Here is an 18,934-nt window from a genome sequence, read left to right on the forward strand (position 1 = left end):
GTGACAGGAAGATGAGATTTGCTTTCATAGGTCTGTCACTGCTTCCTGCACTCCTTTCACCCCTCGGACCCAGTCTCTCCTCTGCAAGGGGTGTAGATAGGTTGTCTGAGTTGAACTCTGCCTAGAGTTCTGTTTCATGTGGGGACTACCCCTGCTTGGTTAAGGCTAGATGTGCGAAGCGTAAACATTCTTGTGACTCCTGTATAACCAGAGTACTGACTAAAGTCAACATTTTACAGCGTTTTCTTTGATCACTTTTCTCACCATATATTTTCTGGCCAGTGTCTATTTGAAACTTTTCCACTGTAGATATTGACTAAAACATTACATTGGCAGTTCTAGAGTCATGATAATTTTTTTCAACTCTTTAATTACGTGGATTATCAAAGAGAACCAAAGTACCCGAGCTCATTAGGTCAGTCTCTCTGCTTCAGCCCAGCCCCATGCGATTCTGGGCAATAGCTCAATAGCTTCATTTTCCCGACGGCCCCCAGCGCCGGGGCACCTCTCCGGAGGTAGGTGAGCGCTTTGCAAATGCTGGTATTTCATTTCAGCACAGTTGGTAACTATTTTTTCACACGTTCATAAATGTATTTCATGAATTGCACATGTGTAGTATTGTCACATGTTTTATCTACATTATAGAAGTTAAATTGTTGATTTAGAGCATGCATGTGAAACTAAGTTCTTAATTCCCTTTGGCTTTCACACAGGCTCTTGATGGGTTCTTCTTCGTAGTTAACTCGGAAGGGAATGTGGTGTTTGTGTCCGAGAATGTGACCCAGTACCTCCGATACAACCAGGAAGAACTTATGAACACAAGTGTTTACAGCATATTACATGTTGGTGACCATAACGAGTTCATCAGAAACTTGCTGCCAAAGTCTTTAGGTAAAGTATATAGAACATTCCTAGTTTTGCCTTAATAGAGACTGGTAAAGAACAGTGCCCATTTAATCAAGTCGCACAGAACATCAGAAGTGGGTTTATGCTGTGACATGTTTTGTAGATTTGAGAATTGAGTTCATTGATAGAATGCTATCAAAAGCAGCATTTTCAAAGTACTCTTTTGGAATGCAGTATTCTGCACGAGAGACTTAAGTGTCAGCAGAGGAAGCTGCAAGTTTTATTTTTCGTGTCAACTCAAGCGCTTTCTTTTCCGCGAAAACAAATTACTTTACAGATGGTAAGTTGCAGAAGGCAAAGTCACACATTTATACTCAAAACATCTGCTTTGCAATTTCCCTTTTTTTTTTAGATCTGACGTTAGATCTGACGTTTAAGACCACTTTAGCTGACTCACTAGACTACTGTTTGTTTTTAAAATTTCGTACATCATATACATACATAGAGGGTTTTTTGTTCAGTGGGCTTCTTACACTGGTCAGCTAACTTTTTATTCATATTTTGCTTCCACCCACCACAGCATACAGTGTGGGGCAATGGATCTGTCCACATTACCCATTGCCTCCATTACTTTGAGCGACTAGGCAAAGCCTGTCGCATCTAACACAAAATAGTTACCTTTGTTTCAGTGACCAATCTGACTCCAAATGTGTTTTATGTTATTTATTTTTAATTAACTGTAAATAGAAACAATTTCCTTTGCTTGCATGTCGCTTGCCCAGGTACACTATTTATTGAATGTCTCCTTTTTTAAAGTTGCTGCTGTAAAGCTTTTAAGTAACATTGTAACTGCATATAATTTGAGTTCTCGGTATGGTGGTGATGTATTCTTGCCTCCTTCTCTAATAATAATAAAATGCATGGCACAGCTGAAAGGGTTGGTATGTAAGGAAAACATCACTAGTAAAATGGCTACATCATTAAATGCTTTTTAAATGTAAAAAAATTGTTGCAAGTGTATGGTGGCCACTTCGAATGGCAATTTTTTTTATGGCATATGCTTTCAATAGATTTTGGGGCACACTTAAACAAATTTTGTGTAGGGCAGTGCTGCAAGTCTTTTTGCTGCGCTGCCCTACACCAGTTTGAAAGAGCAGGAAGACACCATATTTACGCGATAGGGTGCTTTCCTGTCCTTTCAGCCATCGCATAGTTTGGTTACTAGCACTAACGCAGGCACCCTTGCACCATGGTGCAACGGTGTTGGCAGGATTGTTTTTGTGCAGAAAGGGGCACCTTCCTGCACATAACAATCCTGAGGGGCGTTTTCCTTGTTCTGTGTGTGCTGCAGAATGAGAAATTAAAATAGTTCTCCTTGTTACGCCTGCTCTGGAGAGGAGTAAGGTTTTGGCGCTGCCCCAGATTTACATAATATTGTAAATCTGAGCAGAGTCAAAATCCATAAGAGTTGCGTGGGAACACCCACTGCAACGCCCATGTAATGCTTCCTTGACTCAGAGTAAGACATGGCAGCGCTTTGCATGGCTTTGCCTCAATCCATAGCTATGAGGCCATGCAGGGTGGTCTAGCATAGTCTTAGATATGATTAAGAGGCCTGTGGCACCAGACTATAACAAAAAGTGACGCTCCGGCGGCGCAGTCATCTTGTAAATAAGCATCCTTCGTTTTTAATGTAACTATTGCACCAGCTTGACAATGTCAGGCCACCTAATGGTTTTACCAGTACATTGCTATGCAAGTAGGTACTGTGGGAAAGTTGTGGCAGTGGGTGAGGATTGTAGGCAAGGTAGACATGGTGTGATGGACTTCATCAGTGCATGCGCCTGTGTGATGCTGAGAATATTACAAATAAGCACAGCCCCACACATTTGAGTTGTTTAAATACTTTGTACACCTCATGTAGAGCCCGTTGCAGTAGTCTAGATAGTACAGAACTAGTGATGTTATATCCTGGATGTTATGGGAGAAGTGCATGTTGGGGAAAATTCTTTGTACTGTTCCTATGATTTTAGAAAGCACTTTTATCTGGCTGTTGTTGTTAGATTGCTAGTTTGGAGTCCATGTTAAATTCCAAGTTCTTTACTTATGTCGACATGGTAGGGGAATGCTAATAGTCTTAGACTTTATGCTTTCCATGTTCCACCAGTAAAGTTCTTGGCTTGCTTTGGAGGGATTTAGGGTCAGATGTTTTTCTGTCATCCAGTTGCTAACTGTTTGCAGGTATTTGATCCTCCTCAGTGTCTCAAGCTTGTGGTCTTTTCAGTTAAGAATAATCTGGTTGCTATTAGCATACTTGTGACAAGAGTTTAAAAGTGTTTATAAGCTCAGGGGCCAAGCATAAGTTGAATAAAAAAAAGTTCAGTCTTTGAATCTTGATGAACATCTTTTTTTTGATGGAATGGTGCTGTGTGGTATAAAGGTGGGACAACATTAGATTTGAGCCTGTGAAGTATGACTACATTTCTTTTTATGGTGGCATATATTCCTGTATCATTTGAGTAGCAGTTGTTGATCCTTAGTGTCAAAAGCTGCTGAGAGGGTCAGTAAAAGGAGTGTGGCTACAGTTGGAATCTGTGTTATTGCGCTTAATGCTGATTCGATGCCTCTACTATGCTGGAAATCAGTTTATTGGTCAGAGGAGGTGGTTTCCCTCAAGGAAATTGGAGATCTGAACGAATACTGCTTTATCAGTGTACTCCGAAATTACTCATTCGTTACAAGTCTAATTTGTTGGATCTTCAAGGCCTAGTCCTAGTTTCTTCACGGTTTGGTTTCATACAAGACATTTTGAATTCACTGGGAGTCTGTGGATGATAGTGATTAGTTGATTATTGCTCTAGAAAGTATGGCCAATTTGGCTCAGTTGTGTAGCTCTCAAGAGTCTAGGCTTCTGTAGCCATGGGTTCTACAAAAGAGTTGCATAGTTCTTGTTTAGTGATTGGTATGATTTAGGTTGCTTTATGGTTTTCTGAATTCAGCGATCCCTTTGAATAGTTCTTTAATTGAGTTGGTTGCTACTGAAATACTATTCCATGGCCTGTTTTTTGGTCGCCATATAGATTTCTGTACCTTTTTTGCATCATGATTTTTGTCTTTCTGGTAATAATTTCATCCTCTGTTTTAGAATTCAGACTTTTCTTCTTTGTAGGTATATTCGAATTGAACAGTACTCTTTAGCGCTGGGAGGCCTTCGGGCAGCCATGCGTTTTTACAAATTCCTTAACATAACCAGACCACCTCGAGCTGTTGTGGCCTCTGTCGAGAAGCTTTAAGAGGATCCACTTTGTTGAGAAAATCTGAGAGCCAGCAATGGAATATGTTTACAGATAACTGGAAAAGGGGTCGTTTTGCTGGGAATTCGGTCTGAAATGGATCACTGTTGACATTCGTCCATGGTCTATTAAGGAAGATGTTGTTTAATGTTGCCAGGTAAGCAGGAATAGGAGCTTTAGTAGAAATAAGTGAAACCGGGATCCCTCCAAGTGGTGGGCTATGTTTTTAAAATTTGTCTTTTGTTTTTTTTCTAAAATGAGTGCAGGGAGCAATGAGAGATCTATGACGTCAAAGGTATGGCTAGCGTAAGGTGTAGCCCCAGTAATAAACTGATGGCAGTGGAGTGCTTCAAGGTTATAAAGTAGACGGCAGAGGTCTGGTTTATCAAGTCAGCATATCTCTTAGGATACATAAATTAGGATGGTTAATTGTCATCCGATGCAGTGTACAGTAGGGCATCTGCAAATGCTTTCTTCAAATACTTGAAGTGGACAGTAGATTAGGAGGAATCGGGCAGTAAAAGTAGGAAGTGGTGAACAATGAATAAGTAGGGATTCACACACTGGTGTGGTGATCTTTGATCAATGTACTTGGAAAAAAGATGCAGCTATTCCTCCACCAGTTCTGTTATTTATTCTGTTTATGTAGAGTGTTGGGTGACCATTGGTTATAGATTCACATAGAGTGGCTGAAGCGTCCTCTCCCATCCAGGTTTCTGTGATAAAGAGCACATCCTGTCTGAATTATTTATTAGGTTGTGTATTTGTGTATCATTCTGTCTTAAGGCTGTGTTATTGAACAGTATGCATGACAAATATCTGTTGTGTTGAACAGAAGGTCCTCTGGTCTTTACTTATCTTAGTCGAGTTGATACTTTCTTGTGGTGTTTCAGTTGCAGGGTTTGGAGTTGGATGTTTTGATCCAGTGTGTTATGGTGTTGGTTGTTCAGGGATTAGTTGACCACTCTGGCAGTTGGTTTTGTCGATTTGGTTGTGACTTGAATGAGCAGAGATTGACATTTTGCTGTTCATGTGGTGGGTCTAGTTGTTGCTCCAAGTTTCCATGGGGTTTTGTTTTAGGGTTGTCAAAATGTATATATTTTTGGTGCCGTCTGTTGTCTTTTGATCTGTTAGTCGGAGACTTTCATAACCCATGGCAAGTAGGTTGTTCCTGTGTTGGTAAGCTTATTGGGTATGGTGCTTAGTCTGGTTCATCCAGAAGAGGGACTATAATTAAATGGTGCTAGAAATAGAGTAAATTCTGAGAAGTGGGTTTGATAATTAAGTTGGCAATAGTGGGAGGTGTGATTGTTAGAATTGGGTGGTTTGAGGCTGTTAGTTGCTCAAGTGAGAACGTTAGGATAGAACATTCATGGCTTAGTCTATGTCTTATAGGACTGCCATTATGGTAAGATGTATTTGTAATGGTTGGAAAATCATTACTCAGGTGTTTATTTAGTGGCGAATGGATGTGATAGCTGATTAAGGTGTGAAAAAAGAGGGGTATGCAGTGAGTGTAAAGGATGGATAGGAATGCATATTTGATCTGAAAGAGAAAGTAATTTGTAGATTCCTTACCTTAGAATTACCCCCAGGCTTCAGACTGCATCCAGAGAATTTTTTCTTAGCAGTACCCCTGGGAGTCGGTATGTGGCGTCAGTCGACTCTGTGTCAGTTGTCAGCATCGTGGTTGCCGGGATGACGTTGCGATGCCTACTTGGACGCGGCCCCTGCGCGCTGACGTCAGTTCTTGCTCCAGCCTAGCGCAGATTCGGAGAGAGCTACACCGTAGGCATTTTTTGACTAACCTTTTTCAATATTTTGTTGACTGGTTTTTTGAGTCTATAGACTTCTGGTGTGCGAGGGATGTCCCAACTCCGGACCAAGTTCCAGCCTTGAGACTCCTGTCACAAGCTGATGTTTGTGAATGATCCGCACCTCGTGTGCCTTTGATGTTTGGAGCGCGATCACGACCCAGAGTCTTGCTCTGACTGCAGGAACATGAATCCAAAGTCTTTGTGGGAGTAGTCCCAAAAGTTATTGGAGACCCGGTGGTCAGCTCCGTATCATTCCCGGTCTCGTTCGAGAGGAAGGCCTTGAGACCGCTCGCAGAGCCCCCACACCTCATTGCACTCCAAGTCTTCGAGACCTTCAGGTAAGTCCAAGAAGAAGAAGGCAAAGAAACACCGGCGTTCTTCGCCTTCTCCCCGTTGGTCGGCTGACACGACGCATGACTCGGAGTATTGTCGCTCTAAGGCTCCATGTCTGGTGCCTACTACAGGGACACCCCCACGCCTCCCCCACGTTTCCTGAAGCCGGAACGTCCCCTTCCCAAACCCGAGAGTTCTATGATGCCCTCCACCTAATCTTTGGGCAGCCTGACTCCGCCAGCATGCCTTTGGGTCCCTTGGAGCCGGTCGGGGGCCCAGTGCCTTCGATGCCAGCATCTCTGGCGCCGGAGGGCACCTGTGGATCCAGGCCTAGATCCGGATCGACGCTGGTCGATCTTACTCTACCTAGCCTGACGACGACGCCCTGGATGCAGGCCGGTGCCGTCATCATCCCCATCCCCGAGATGGACTGGGAGCTGGACCGACGTCAGATCCGACACCGAAGGGTCCATTTGTTCCCCTGTTCATCCCTGGTGGTGCTGAGGACTTGGAGGGGTCGCTGGACCCTTTAGCAGACAGCTGGAAGAACCGACTGGAGAGAGGACCTGGGTGACACCAGTGGTCTGGACACTTCGCGAGACCTTGCCATGCTTTGCGGAGGAGGGAGCGGCCTACGCTGTAGTGGTGTGCAGGGGGCCGAGGTCTCGGTCCTTGAACTCCCTTCAGTGGCAGTTAGGACTGACCTCCTGACAGAGGTGCTTCAGCCTGCGGCATCCTTCTCTGAACCCCTTCTGCCCTTCAACAAAGTCCTCACTGACGTCCACCTGGTCCAAGCCCAGCACAGGGGCTTCTGTGGAAAGGACGATTGCCCACTGCCATCGCCTGGCCCCGGGAGACCCAGTTTTCCTCACCCAACACCCAACCCCCTGAGAGCTTGGTGGTCCAAGCTTCTTCCTCAAAGGGCGCATTCCCTTCTGCTCCTCCAGATAGGGAATCCAAGAAGCTGGATCACCTCGGGAAGCGCATGCTCTCTTCCTCCAGCTTGGCGCTGCGGTCCATGAATACCGCGTGCCTCTTGGGCAGATACTCCCACACCATATGAGAGGGGAGAGGAGTTGGCCTAATGGCTAAGGTGGTTGACCTCGGAGCTGGGGAACCAGGTTCGAGTCTCGGCTGCGACGCACAACATCCTGTGATTCTGGGCAGATCACTTAATCTCCCCGTGCCTAACAAAAACTAATATGTCCTCATGTAATGCAACTGGTGCTCGTGTAAAGCGCTCTGCTTCCAGATACCTTCGGGTCAAGTTTGCGCCATATAAAACTCCGTAAAAACAAACAAAAAAAGAAAATATGAGATACGGTTGCGCAGGTGCTGCCTGGGTGCCCAGAGGACCATTCTCTCCCAGGCATTAGTGGATGGGAGAGACAGCCAAATTCACAATCAGATATGGACCGGATGCCACTGACTCACTGGGCAGAACGATTGCCACATCAGTAGCCCTTAAGTGCTAAGCCTTGTTGAGGACATCTGGCTTTCGTGGGATGTTCAGTCAACTTTGCTGGACATGCCCTTTGATGGTCGTCGTCTTTTTATTGACGAAGCAGACTGCGCTGGAGCGTTTTAAAGATTCTTGGGCTACGGCCAGATCTTTGAGCGTTGCTGCGCCTTCTCGACCATTGCATTTCGCTCCTTTCATGGCTACTGAAGGGTAGCCCAGCCACGCCCAGCCTAGGCACCAGTTCACGCAAGCTGCCCAGCCTCTGTGTGGCCGCGGACGTGGGACCCCCCCAGCGACCTTGTGGGCCTGGGATACGGGAGGTGGGCCAGTCCACCCTTTTCCCCCCACCGCAGCCTCCAAACCATCCTAGTCCGACATTTCAGGCTGATCAACGGCCAGTGGGTGGCAGGATTCGCCCTCACCTCCCCACTGGCAATCACGTTGAACAGGTGGGTTTTGCAAATAGTCAAAAGGGGCTACTTCCTCCCCTTCGAGACTACCCCTTCCTCAAGGCTACCATCTTTTGATCGCATGTCGGAGGATCATTTAGCGCTTCTCCGCCACTAAGTTTCAACTCTCCTGGTCAAGAGAGCTATCGAGAGGGTCCCTGCACCAGAAGTAGGTCGTGGTTGCTATTCCCACTACTGTTTGGTGCCCAATAAGGACAAAGGCCTGCCTCCTTTTCTAGACCTCCAGGCCCTCAACTGCTTCCTCCGGAAGGAGAAGTTCAAAATACCCACATTGGCTCAGGTCCTGTCTGCCCTCAACCCTGGATGGTGGTGCTGGACTTGCAGGGCACCTATTTCCACATTCCCTTCCTGCCAGCCCACAGACGCTACCTACAGTTCACGGTAGGCCACAAGCATTGTCAGTTCATGGTGCTTCCCTTTAGCCTTACCAGTGCCCACAGGTGTTCACGAAAGTGATGGCGGTGGTCGCAGATCTGCGCAGATTAGGGGTTCCAGTCTTCTCCTATCTCGACGGACTGTTGGAAGGCAGGCTCGCCCCATTCTGTGGTCTCCCACCTCCAGACTATGGCAGACCTCCTGCACTTGCTGAGGTTCACAATCAACGTGCCGAAGTCACAACTGACTTCTTCTCAGACACTTCCTTTCATCTGAGCTGTTCTGGACACTGTGTAGTTTCGGGCCTATCCTCCCGAGCAGCGAGTCCGGGATATTTGGGCTGGTACCGATGTTTCCGCCTCCGGATTTCGGTGAGAATGACCCTGAGGCTGCTGGGCCTCATGGCCTCCTGCATCCTGCTGGTGGATCATGCCAGATGGCAGATGCAGGCTCTGCAGTGGGACCCGAAGTTCCAGTGGGCACAACATCAGGGGAATCTCCGACTACATCCAGATCCCGGAGGGAACTGCACGACATATGCAGTGGTGGCTAGCGAACCACGCATGGGTCAGAGGCAGATCCCTCTCCCTTCCCCAAGCAGATCTAACAGTGCTGACAGATGTGTCACTTCTGGGATGAGCCTGCGATCTGGGAGAGGTGGAGATCAGAGGCGTAGATCAGAGGCGTCTGGTCTCAGACGGAGTCCGGGCTCCCTATCAACCTATTGGAGCTCCGGATGATCCACCTGACCCTGAAAGCATTCCTTCGTTCTCTCAAAGGGAAAGTGGTGCAGGTGTGCACTGGCAACACCACCGCCATGTGGTACTGCAACAAACAGGGTGGGGTGGGGTCGTGGACCCTGTGTCAAGAGGCTCTTCGCCTCTGGACATGGCTGGAACATCAGGCCATGACCCTGGTGGTTCAACACCTGGCAGGTTCTATGAAGGCCGTTGTTGCCTGGTAGATCACGAGCTGCGTCTTCACTCGGAGGTGGTTCAAGGTCTCTTTCAGCGGTGGGGAGAGCCTTGGTTAGATCTGTTCACCACCGAAGAGAGCACGCAATGTCAGCAGGTCTGTGCGTTGGAGTTTACAAGGCGGCACTCGCTCTGCGGCGCTTTGCATCACGAATGGAGTTGCGGCCTTCTGTACGCTTTTCCGCCTGTACCACTTCTGTCCAGAGTGATGCAGAAGATCATGCGTGACCGGGCCCAAGTTATTCTTGTGGCTCCAGACTGGACAGGAAGAGTATGGTACCCCGAGCTCCTGAGCATGGCCATCGATCCTCCAATCGTACTGCCCCTTCAGTAGGATCTTCTGTCGCAGCAGCAGGGGATGGTTCTTCACCCGAACCTGTCGAGCCTCCACCTTCTTGTGTTGAGATTGAGCAGCAACAGTTGACAGCTTTTGACCTTCCACCCAAAGTCTGTAATGTCATCATTGCAGCCAGGCATCCCTCCACTAAATGTTATGCACCTGTAGATTGAACACGTTTTTGGCACGGTGCACTGCAAAGGCTGTGGATAACCTTTCTGCCCTCTTTCAGAGGTTATCTAGCAGCTATCTCTGCTTTCCTTCGGCTGTCAGATTAACCCTCTTTATTCAAGTCCCCTTTTCTAAACAGATTCTTTGAGGGCATTACTCATCTCTTTCCTCCATCTACTTTCATAATGCCCCAGTGGGAATTGAATCTTGTTCTAACCTCTCATGTGTGCTCCCTTCGAGCCTCTTCACAACTGTCTTCTCAGGCTCCTTACTCTGAAAACTGCCTTCCTTGTTGCGATCACCTCTGAGAAAGCTTCAGGCTCTATCTTCTAAGCCCCCATTCTTCTCTGTGCATCCGGTCAAAGTGGTGCATAGGACGTTCTTTCCTCAAGTGGTTAAACCATTTTACACAGGGCAATCACTTAGCCCACCTTTTTCCCACCTCCGCACCCTTCCAAGGAGGAGGGGAGACTCCACCGTCTGGACCCTAAATGTGCACGCTCCTTCTACCTTGACCAGACAAAAGATTTCTGGGTGGATGATCAACTTATCTTTGACTATGTAGGTGCCAAGAAAGGTCGGGCGTTTCAAAAGCATACCCTCTCTCAATGGGTTGTCCTTTGTATTAAAGTCTGTTACGCTTTAGCCAAAAAGGAACCTCCAGTGGAGCTGCGTGCTCATTCCTCTAGGGCTAAGGCTGCGACCACTGCATTGGCACGTGCAGTTCCACTTCTTGACATCTACCAGGTGACCACGTCTGCATCCTTGCACACGTTCACCAGACACTTCTTCCTGGACAGCCAAGTCCAGAGGGACGTCTATTTTGCCCATTCGGTCCTCCAGGACTTTCTGGTGTGAACATAGTTCGCAGACCCTCCACCATTGATGCTATTGCTAGGGTATCTATTCGAAGGTAAGGAATCGACAACTAACTGTTTTTCAGATGAACAAGTTACTTACCTTCGGTAACGATGCATCTGTAAGAGACATCAGTTAGTTGTAGATTCCTTCCCACCCCACCCATCCTGCATCCTCCCCACTCTGCGAACTAACTTCTAGGGATAGGGGCTCCCTTACAGGGCCCTAGTTGTGCACCAGTGGTCAGTGTCTTTCATGCTCTGCGCTTCTGGTGTGGAAAGTCATGTCAGAACTGCTGGCAGCGCCCAGGGGCGGTGTCTAAGTAGGCAGCACAATGTCACACCGGCGATGACGGATGCAAAGTCGACCGACACCACCTACCGGCATGCAGGCATACTGCTAAGAAAACATGCTCCAGGTCCAGTGTGACTCCTGGGGGTTATTCTAAGGTAAGGAATCTACAGCTAACCTATGTCTCTTACAGATACATTGTTCCCGAAGGTATGTAACTTGTTCTATAGAGGCAATCGGAGAATTAAGGAAAATGTGGGTTATGAATGACAGAGAGGAGTTGGTTATTGGCACGAGATACAGGAAAGTCTGAGCATGGAAGTTTAGGAGAATGGGGGAGTGCAAAAGTAGGATGGTAAAACTTTTGGAGATGAGGCACAAGTTCAATAAGGCTACTATGCCTTTCCTGGATGGTTACAGGAGGTGTATGTAAGGCAAAACGTTGGCTAGCAAGAAGGTAATTCCATTTGCAGGTACAGTTCAGACCAGGAATTCTGACACCAAGTTTTTTTTCTCTTTCTTCTTTGTGACATTTTGTTGGTATTCTGCTTACTCAAATTGAGAGCCCTGTGTGTAGTCGAGTGACTTCTGTTTTAGGGAATTGTAGTAATTCTAGCGATAACTTTAAAGTCTACAAACTGTGGTCTGTAAGTCCCTCTGAGATGGGGAAGTGTAAATTGGTCTACTGACAGCTATGTAAGCCTGTGAACTTGTATAGAAGTTTTAAGGTTACCACCCAGAGTTGGAAATCTGGCAACTCTATGAATAGCTTTTGACTGATCCTGTAGCAGTAGGTCTACGACCCTCATCAAGATGTGTAAAAAAGATCTGCAGTGATAGGTTCCGAATATTTAGGGACTATAGTATGATGCCTACGCAGATGTGCAAGTAAAGAGCTCTAGCAATAACTTCTCTATCCACTGAGCCTACAATAATAGGTTTGAGGCCTACTCATGTGTAATTGTAGCACCTTTAGGAATAGTTTTAGAATCTACTAAGATGAAAGTACTAGATCTATGAGGCACACTCAGATGAGAAGTGTAGCTACTCTAGTGATGGGGTTCGAATCCAGAGGTCCTAAAGTAGTAGGTTTATGGGGCCTACCATAATTGCAAGTGAAGAACACTCTCAATAGCTTTAAATACAATGTATGTAGCTCTAGTTTTGTGGGGTCCACTCAGATAAGTGTGTCGATAGTCTGGCAGTAGCATTTGAATCCACAGTGCCTACAGTCGTAGATTAGAAGTGAAGTAGCTGGTATCTTGTGGTACTGAATCTGTGGAGCTGCAGTGTCTTTCATTAGATTCTTGGCACTTGTAGAGCGCATGGCTACCCATACGGGCCTCCTAGCGCTAAATGACCATACCAGTCTCAGAATCCTTAGCCCTTCGGTGAATAACACGGTCTTCAGCTGTTTCCTAAAACTTAGTTCATCCTTATTCTTTTTTAGTGCTACCCTTAGGGAGTTCCAATAGTTTAGGTGCTAGATAGGCAAAAGATAATTCTCCGATCCTAGCTTTTGTGCTCCTAGGGACTATGAATAACCCTAGATCAGCGGATCATAACGATCTTTTTGAACTATGAAAACAGCACATGTGCTGTAGAAGCTGGGGGTCCTTTTTGTGCAAAGCCCCATGGGCTATAAAGAGGGCCTTCAACTGTATCCTCTTGGATACCGGCAACCAGTGTAGAGAACCTAGTGCACTCGAAACAGAATTGTGCTGAGGTATTTTCAGCAGTATCTGCACAGCTGTGTTTTATATCACTCAAAGCAACAGTTTGAGGACTGCACAGGTAGCGCGAATTACCATAGTCCAGTCATGATGATACTAATCCTTGTTGAGTTGGGCAGCAAATTCAATCATTTTATAAGTGTCCTTAATAGACCAAAGCGGCTTGCAGCTAGTTTCCTGGCCTGAACCTCCAAAAACAGCTTATCAGTCCAAAATCCCAGACTTTTTACCTCAGATTTCGGGATTGACTGGTTGCCAAGCATGACAATAAAAAAGAGCAGAAGGAGAGAAATGAAAGGGTATCTATATAAGAAGAAAATGTAAAACAGAAAAATTGGCTCAACAGCCCTGATACTGATCACACTCCTTTTCAGGTGAATATGCCTGGTAGATGCCCTCACTCACAGGACAATAGAATCAGTGGCTGAAGGGGGTTGGCCCAAGTTCTCATGCCATATGCTGTCAAGCAGAATGTGAATGACTCTCATACAGACCAAGGGCAGATAAGGGCTAGTCCAAAGCTTCTATATATGTGTGTGTGCGTATTTAAAAATACACTAAAGATCCAGTGGGAGTTGAGAGAATGATCACTTTGGTCATTCTATATCACCCTGTGGATGCGCTGGTGACTTTGTTTGGAGGAGGATGTCTCACCCACATTTTGTGATTTTACAAGGACAAGGGAACCCAACTGGTGGTCGGGGAACTTGGGTATAAACTGTTTTGAGGAACAATGGTCCCTAACGGAAAAGCTTTTGAGACAAAACATGTGAAGATATAAATACAATGAAATCTACTTTTTGCTGTCCTAATGGACATGATCATTTAATGTAAAAAGTGAACGTGGCACCTGTCTCTTAGGATACCAGGCAGACATGTCCCTGGAATGCTTTATGGACGTGAGCTACAGACAAGTCCTTGGGCCCTTAGGTGACAAACCGTCTCCTGTCTGCTTTTTGCCCCTTTCGTGACCACCCGTCCCCTGTCTGCCTTTTACCTTTTTCGTGGCCATGGAAGGGGCTTTCAGCCATGCTAGCCATATCCCAGCCACAAGACCGCGCAAGTTAAACAACCCCTGCCTGGCCGTGGCACTTTTCAGCCCCATGGGTTAGGCGTCCAGAGGTCCAATCAGTCCACTCCTCCCCCTTGCTGCCTCTAAACCTTCCTAGTCTGGCCCTTCAAGATCATGGGCGGCTGGTTGGTGATGGGATCAGCCATCACCTCCAGCACTAGCTAAACATCACAGTGGAAAAGTGGGTTCTTCAGATAGTCCGAAAGGGCAACTCCCTCCCCATCAAGACTGCCCCTCCTTCCATGCCTCTGACTTTTGATCGGCTGACGGAGGACCACCTGAACTTGCTTCAGGAGGAAGTCAGGACTCTTGGCCAAAGGAGCCATAGAGAGGGTTCCGGCTCCAGAAAAGGCTGTGGGTGCCATTCCCGCTACTTTCTAGTCCCGAAAAAGGACAAGGGCCTTCATCCTATTCCAGATCTGCAAGCCCTAGACTAATTCTTCAAAAAGGAAAAGTTCAAAATGCTCACTCTCTCAGTTCTTGTCTGCCCTACACCCCGGACACTGGATGGTTGCGTTGGACTTGCAGGATGCCTATCTTCACATTCACATCCTGCCTGCTCATCGGTGCTACCTGCAGGTCATAGTAGGTTCAACTTGCTCCCCTTTGACCTTACCAGATCTCCTCGGGTGTTCACCAAAGTGATGGCGTTTGTTGCAGCTCATCTACGCGGATCAGAGATGCCAGTCTTCCCCTGTCTTGATGAGTGGCTGTTGAAGGAGAGCTCAACCCAGACTGTCCTCTCCCACCTCAGACTATAGCGGATCTCCTGCTTTTGCTGGGGTTCACTATCAACGTGCCGAAGTCACACCTGACTGCCTCTCAGACTCCCTCTCACAAGCTCCCTTTCATTGGAGCTGTTCTGGACAGTGCAGTTACGGGCCTATACTCCCGAGCGGCGAGTTCAGGATATCCAGGCTGTGATACTGACGTTTCAGCCTCAATCCTGGATTTCGGTGAGACTGACTCAGAGGCTTCTGGGCCTCATGGCCTCCTGCCTCCTGGCATATGCTGGCTCTGCAGTGGGTCCTGAAGTTTCAGTGGACGCAGCATCAGGGGAATCTCTCCAACATGGTCCAGCTCGCTGAAGTAACTTCACAGGATCTGCAGTGGTAGCTGACCAACCATGATTGGGGTCAGAGGCAAACCCCTCTCCCTTCCCCAGCCAGATTACACAGTAGTGACAGATGCATGACTCCGGGGATGGGGCGGCCATCTGGGAGAAGGGGAGATCAGGGGACTCTGGTGGAATCTGGACTCCACATAAACCTGTTGGATCTCCAATCAGTTCGCTTGGCATTTAAAGCTTTTCTCCTTTCCATCAAGGGAAAGCTGGTTCAGGTATTCACGCGGGGTGGGTCCTGCACCCTTTATCAAGTGGCCCTGCGTCTCTGTACATGGCTGGAACAGCAGGGCATGTCCCTAGTGGTTCAGCTCCTGGCAGGATCCCTGAACTTGAGGGCGGATGAACTCAGCCGTCGATGCCTAGTGGATCACGAATTATGTCTCCATCCGGAGGTGGATCGGTTTGTCTCCGTTTGGGAACGCATAATGTCAGCAGTTTGGCGCGCTGGAGTTTTCAAGGTGGCATGCGTAGAAAGACGCTCGAGTGGAGCTCAGGCCTCCTGTACGCCTTTCCATCAATAGTATTCTTGTCCAGAGTGCTCAAGAAGATCAGGAGCAACTGGGCCCTAGTTATTCTTTTGGCACGGAGAGTCTGGGATGCTGAGCTTCTCCAACTGAGCATTGATCCTCCGATCAGGCAGCCCCTTTGGGAGGATCTTCTGTCACAGGGCAGGGTCCTCCACCCGAACCTGTCAACAGGATTTGAATTCCCTACCGAAGTCTGTGGTGGTGTTTTTGCAGCCAGTCCTCCCTCTACCAAGATCCTGTATGCCTGCCAAATTTGTAAAATATTGTACAGAAAGGTCTACTGATCCTCTTTCTGCTTCCCTCCCTCAAGTCCTCTTTATTTTGACCTATGCCCAGCAGGTCTTCACTTTGGGCACTCTTAAGGGGTACCTTTCGGCCTTGTCTGCCTTCTTGAGGCTGCCAGACCAACCCTCTTTATTTAAATCCCCTTTTGTAGCAGATTTCTTAAGGAGTTTGTACATGTTCCCACCTGCCCCATTCATTATGCCCAGGTGGGAAATTAATTCAATTCATGGCATTTGTAAAGTGCACGGACACCTCTGCAAAGGTGTACCTCCTGGCGCTAGTGGGCAGCACATAAGAGAAGAGTAAAAGTGAAGAATGACATGGCCTTAAGACACTTATTCAGCAGGAAAGGTTTGAGATAGCTTCTAAAAACAGAATTCGAAGGGCTGCAACGCAGACTGAGCAGCAGAGAGTTCCACAGTTTGGAATCAAGGTAATTAAAGGAAAGACCACCATGTCTGGCTTTACAAATGCGAGGAACGTAGTGAAGTTTCAAATTGTTGGACCTCCAGGCTCTAATGCTGAGATCAGCCAGTTGTTGAAGCTGTCAACATCAGATTCCAGAATTCCATTGCTAATAAAGAGAAGGCAGAGAAGGATGGTCAAAGCTTAGATGGGGGTCTAGCTTCAGGCCCCCACACTAATCAGTATTGTTGCAATGTGGTGTACCAGTTCTTGACATTTGTCAGGCAGCAATGTGGGAATCACTGCACATGTTCACTGAGCACTAGTGCCTGGACAGTTAAGTCCGCAGGTACGACCTTTTTGACTGATCTGTCCTGCAGGACTTCCTGGTCTGATCTTGGTTGCAGTCCTTCCTCCGGGGATGGTATTGCTTGGGTATCTGTTCTAACTTAAGGAATCTGCGGCTCGATTTCTCTATCAGATGGACAAGTTACTTACCTTCGGTAACGCCTTATCTGGTAGAGACCTAATATAGCTACAGATTCCTTACAGCCACCCCAAACCCCATCCTCCCCGCATTGCAGACAGGTTTTTAGGGTCAGGGCTGATCCCTTTCAGGGACCTATTTGTTCAGAAACATACCACTGGCAGTGCTCTTCATGGATCCTCGCTCCTGGCGTGGAAAGTAGTGAAAAGAAACTGGCCTCCGCATGCAGAGGTGGTGCCTATATCATTGACGAGGACGTCACTTCCAGCGCGGCCGACCCCATCTGCCGGCGCACAAGAGTATTGCTTGAGCAAAAGTCTTTAGGACACACCCGGACGCCTGGGATATTCTAAGGTACGGGATCTACGGAAAGATTCTGTCTCTACCAGATAAGGTGTTACTTGTCTGACAGGACGCCAGGAAGTTTATATAGCGACCGCATTACTAAAGGTGTGAACGCACGTCATCACGTCCGCACACCATTTGTAACTGTCTCATGGGAAATGTAGTTTGATAGTTCCTCTTATTCTTGGAGTGCGCTTGTCATATCGGGCCAGATGTACGTAGCTTTGTGTTTGCGATTACCTAATAGCGATTCGCTGTTTGGTAATCGCAAACAGTTACGTAGGAGTGTGTGTTCCACACATTTAGCGATTCCCAGGTCTCGGTTTGCGACCCATTGGGAGTCGCAAAAATCACCATGTCTGTGTCTACTTTTAAGTAAAGCAATGTTTTTATTTTTACTGCATCCAGATGTGTTTAAAAAATAAGTAAAAGTTTTCTTTTCATTTTTTAAGAGTAGGCAATGGTCCATGGCACCAACTGCCTGATCTTAAAAAACGTTTTTACAAACATTCACAAAGGGGAAGGGGTCTCATAGGGACGCCTTCCTGTTTGCAAATGGCTTAACACCTACTTGAAGTAGACGGTAAAATGTGGAAGTTTTGCGGCCACATTTCGGTCACAAAACATTCATTCATTCCACTGCATGTTGGAATTAGGAAGGGACGTCCTTAACACACCCCTACCTAATACCAAATCGCAAACCCGTTTTGGATTTCGCGGTCGCACACTGCCCAATTCTGCTGATTGGCCTGATTCTGCGAATCAGGACGTTTACGACCTAAAAAAAGCTATGTACATCTGGCCCATCATTCCTTATGATACGTGCTGAGGAATGGGAAGCTTAATGCTTTTGTGAAAAGTGTTAGTGCTTAGTTATCATGAGTCTAACTGGGATGTTATTTGATTCAAATACATTGAGAATCATCACTACTATGTATTAGTAGCGAGTTGCAAAACAACAGTGTTATAGTCAAACAACCTCCTAAGTCACAATCTCACGACAAATTCTAGTAAATTACATGTTTTTTGATCAAATGGCAAAGTAAAAAAGATATCATAGTCTGTTGGTGGTCATGCTGTTAAACTGAACTTACGACAAGTCTGTGCCCAAAAGCTTCTGTGTATGCTCAGAACTCATTTTGAGTGCTAATATAAAACTCTGCCTACTTTTAAATGGTAAGCAGGCCCCTTCCAAATAAGGTATTGGCAGAATTACTCAATTTAGTTGATAGTTGTAGTTAGTTAAGGTTCAAGAGGTAACCCTTCTGTATCATGGCCAATGGTATTTTCTGTGTTAGTTTATTTGTGACCAGGGCATGTCGTCTTTCAGGGTTTTGGTGTTGGTTCTAAGCCTGTAAATCCAACATTGTTCATAATATGCAAGTGATATCTGTGTGTAGTGGTTTAAATTTCTCAATAATGAATCGCTGGAAGTCATTCTCGGTGTGTTTCTTTTTTTATTTTCTAAGAAAGTGTTTTGTCATTTTTATGTTGTTTCTTGCACCTTGTGGTACTTCTGTGATGAATTATTCTAGTGCCCACTTCTCTTGTGGTCGTACTTAAGGTACATCATGCAAATGATTACAAAGATTGCATTTATGGAGTTACATTTGGTGACCTGTGCCAGTTTCCAAGGGGTCTGAAGACCCAGATTTAATTACATAGTTTTCTGTGTAAAGCCACACGCGAATGTCCAGTCATCGGGGGCAGATTCCATAGGATTCTTA

General features: G+C 46.6%; 1 protein-coding gene across 8 annotated transcripts in view; it reads left to right on the forward strand.

Annotated features, from left to right (window-relative positions):
• The window catches only part of NCOA2 (nuclear receptor coactivator 2), a 1,201,189-nt gene that overhangs the window by 665,047 nt on the left and 517,208 nt on the right, over positions 1 to 18,934 (forward strand). For all 8 annotated transcript variants that reach the window (XM_085605462.1, XM_085605466.1, XM_085605468.1 and 5 more), the window contains one exon: positions 714 to 891. In XM_085605462.1, coding sequence (XP_085461588.1) covers positions 714 to 891 — 178 coding nt within the window. The remainder of the gene's footprint in view (positions 1 to 713; positions 892 to 18,934) is intronic.

This window comes from Triturus cristatus, chromosome 5_1 (assembly GCF_964204655.1).
Source record: "Triturus cristatus chromosome 5_1, aTriCri1.1, whole genome shotgun sequence".
Taxonomy (NCBI): Eukaryota; Metazoa; Chordata; class Amphibia; order Caudata; family Salamandridae; genus Triturus; species Triturus cristatus.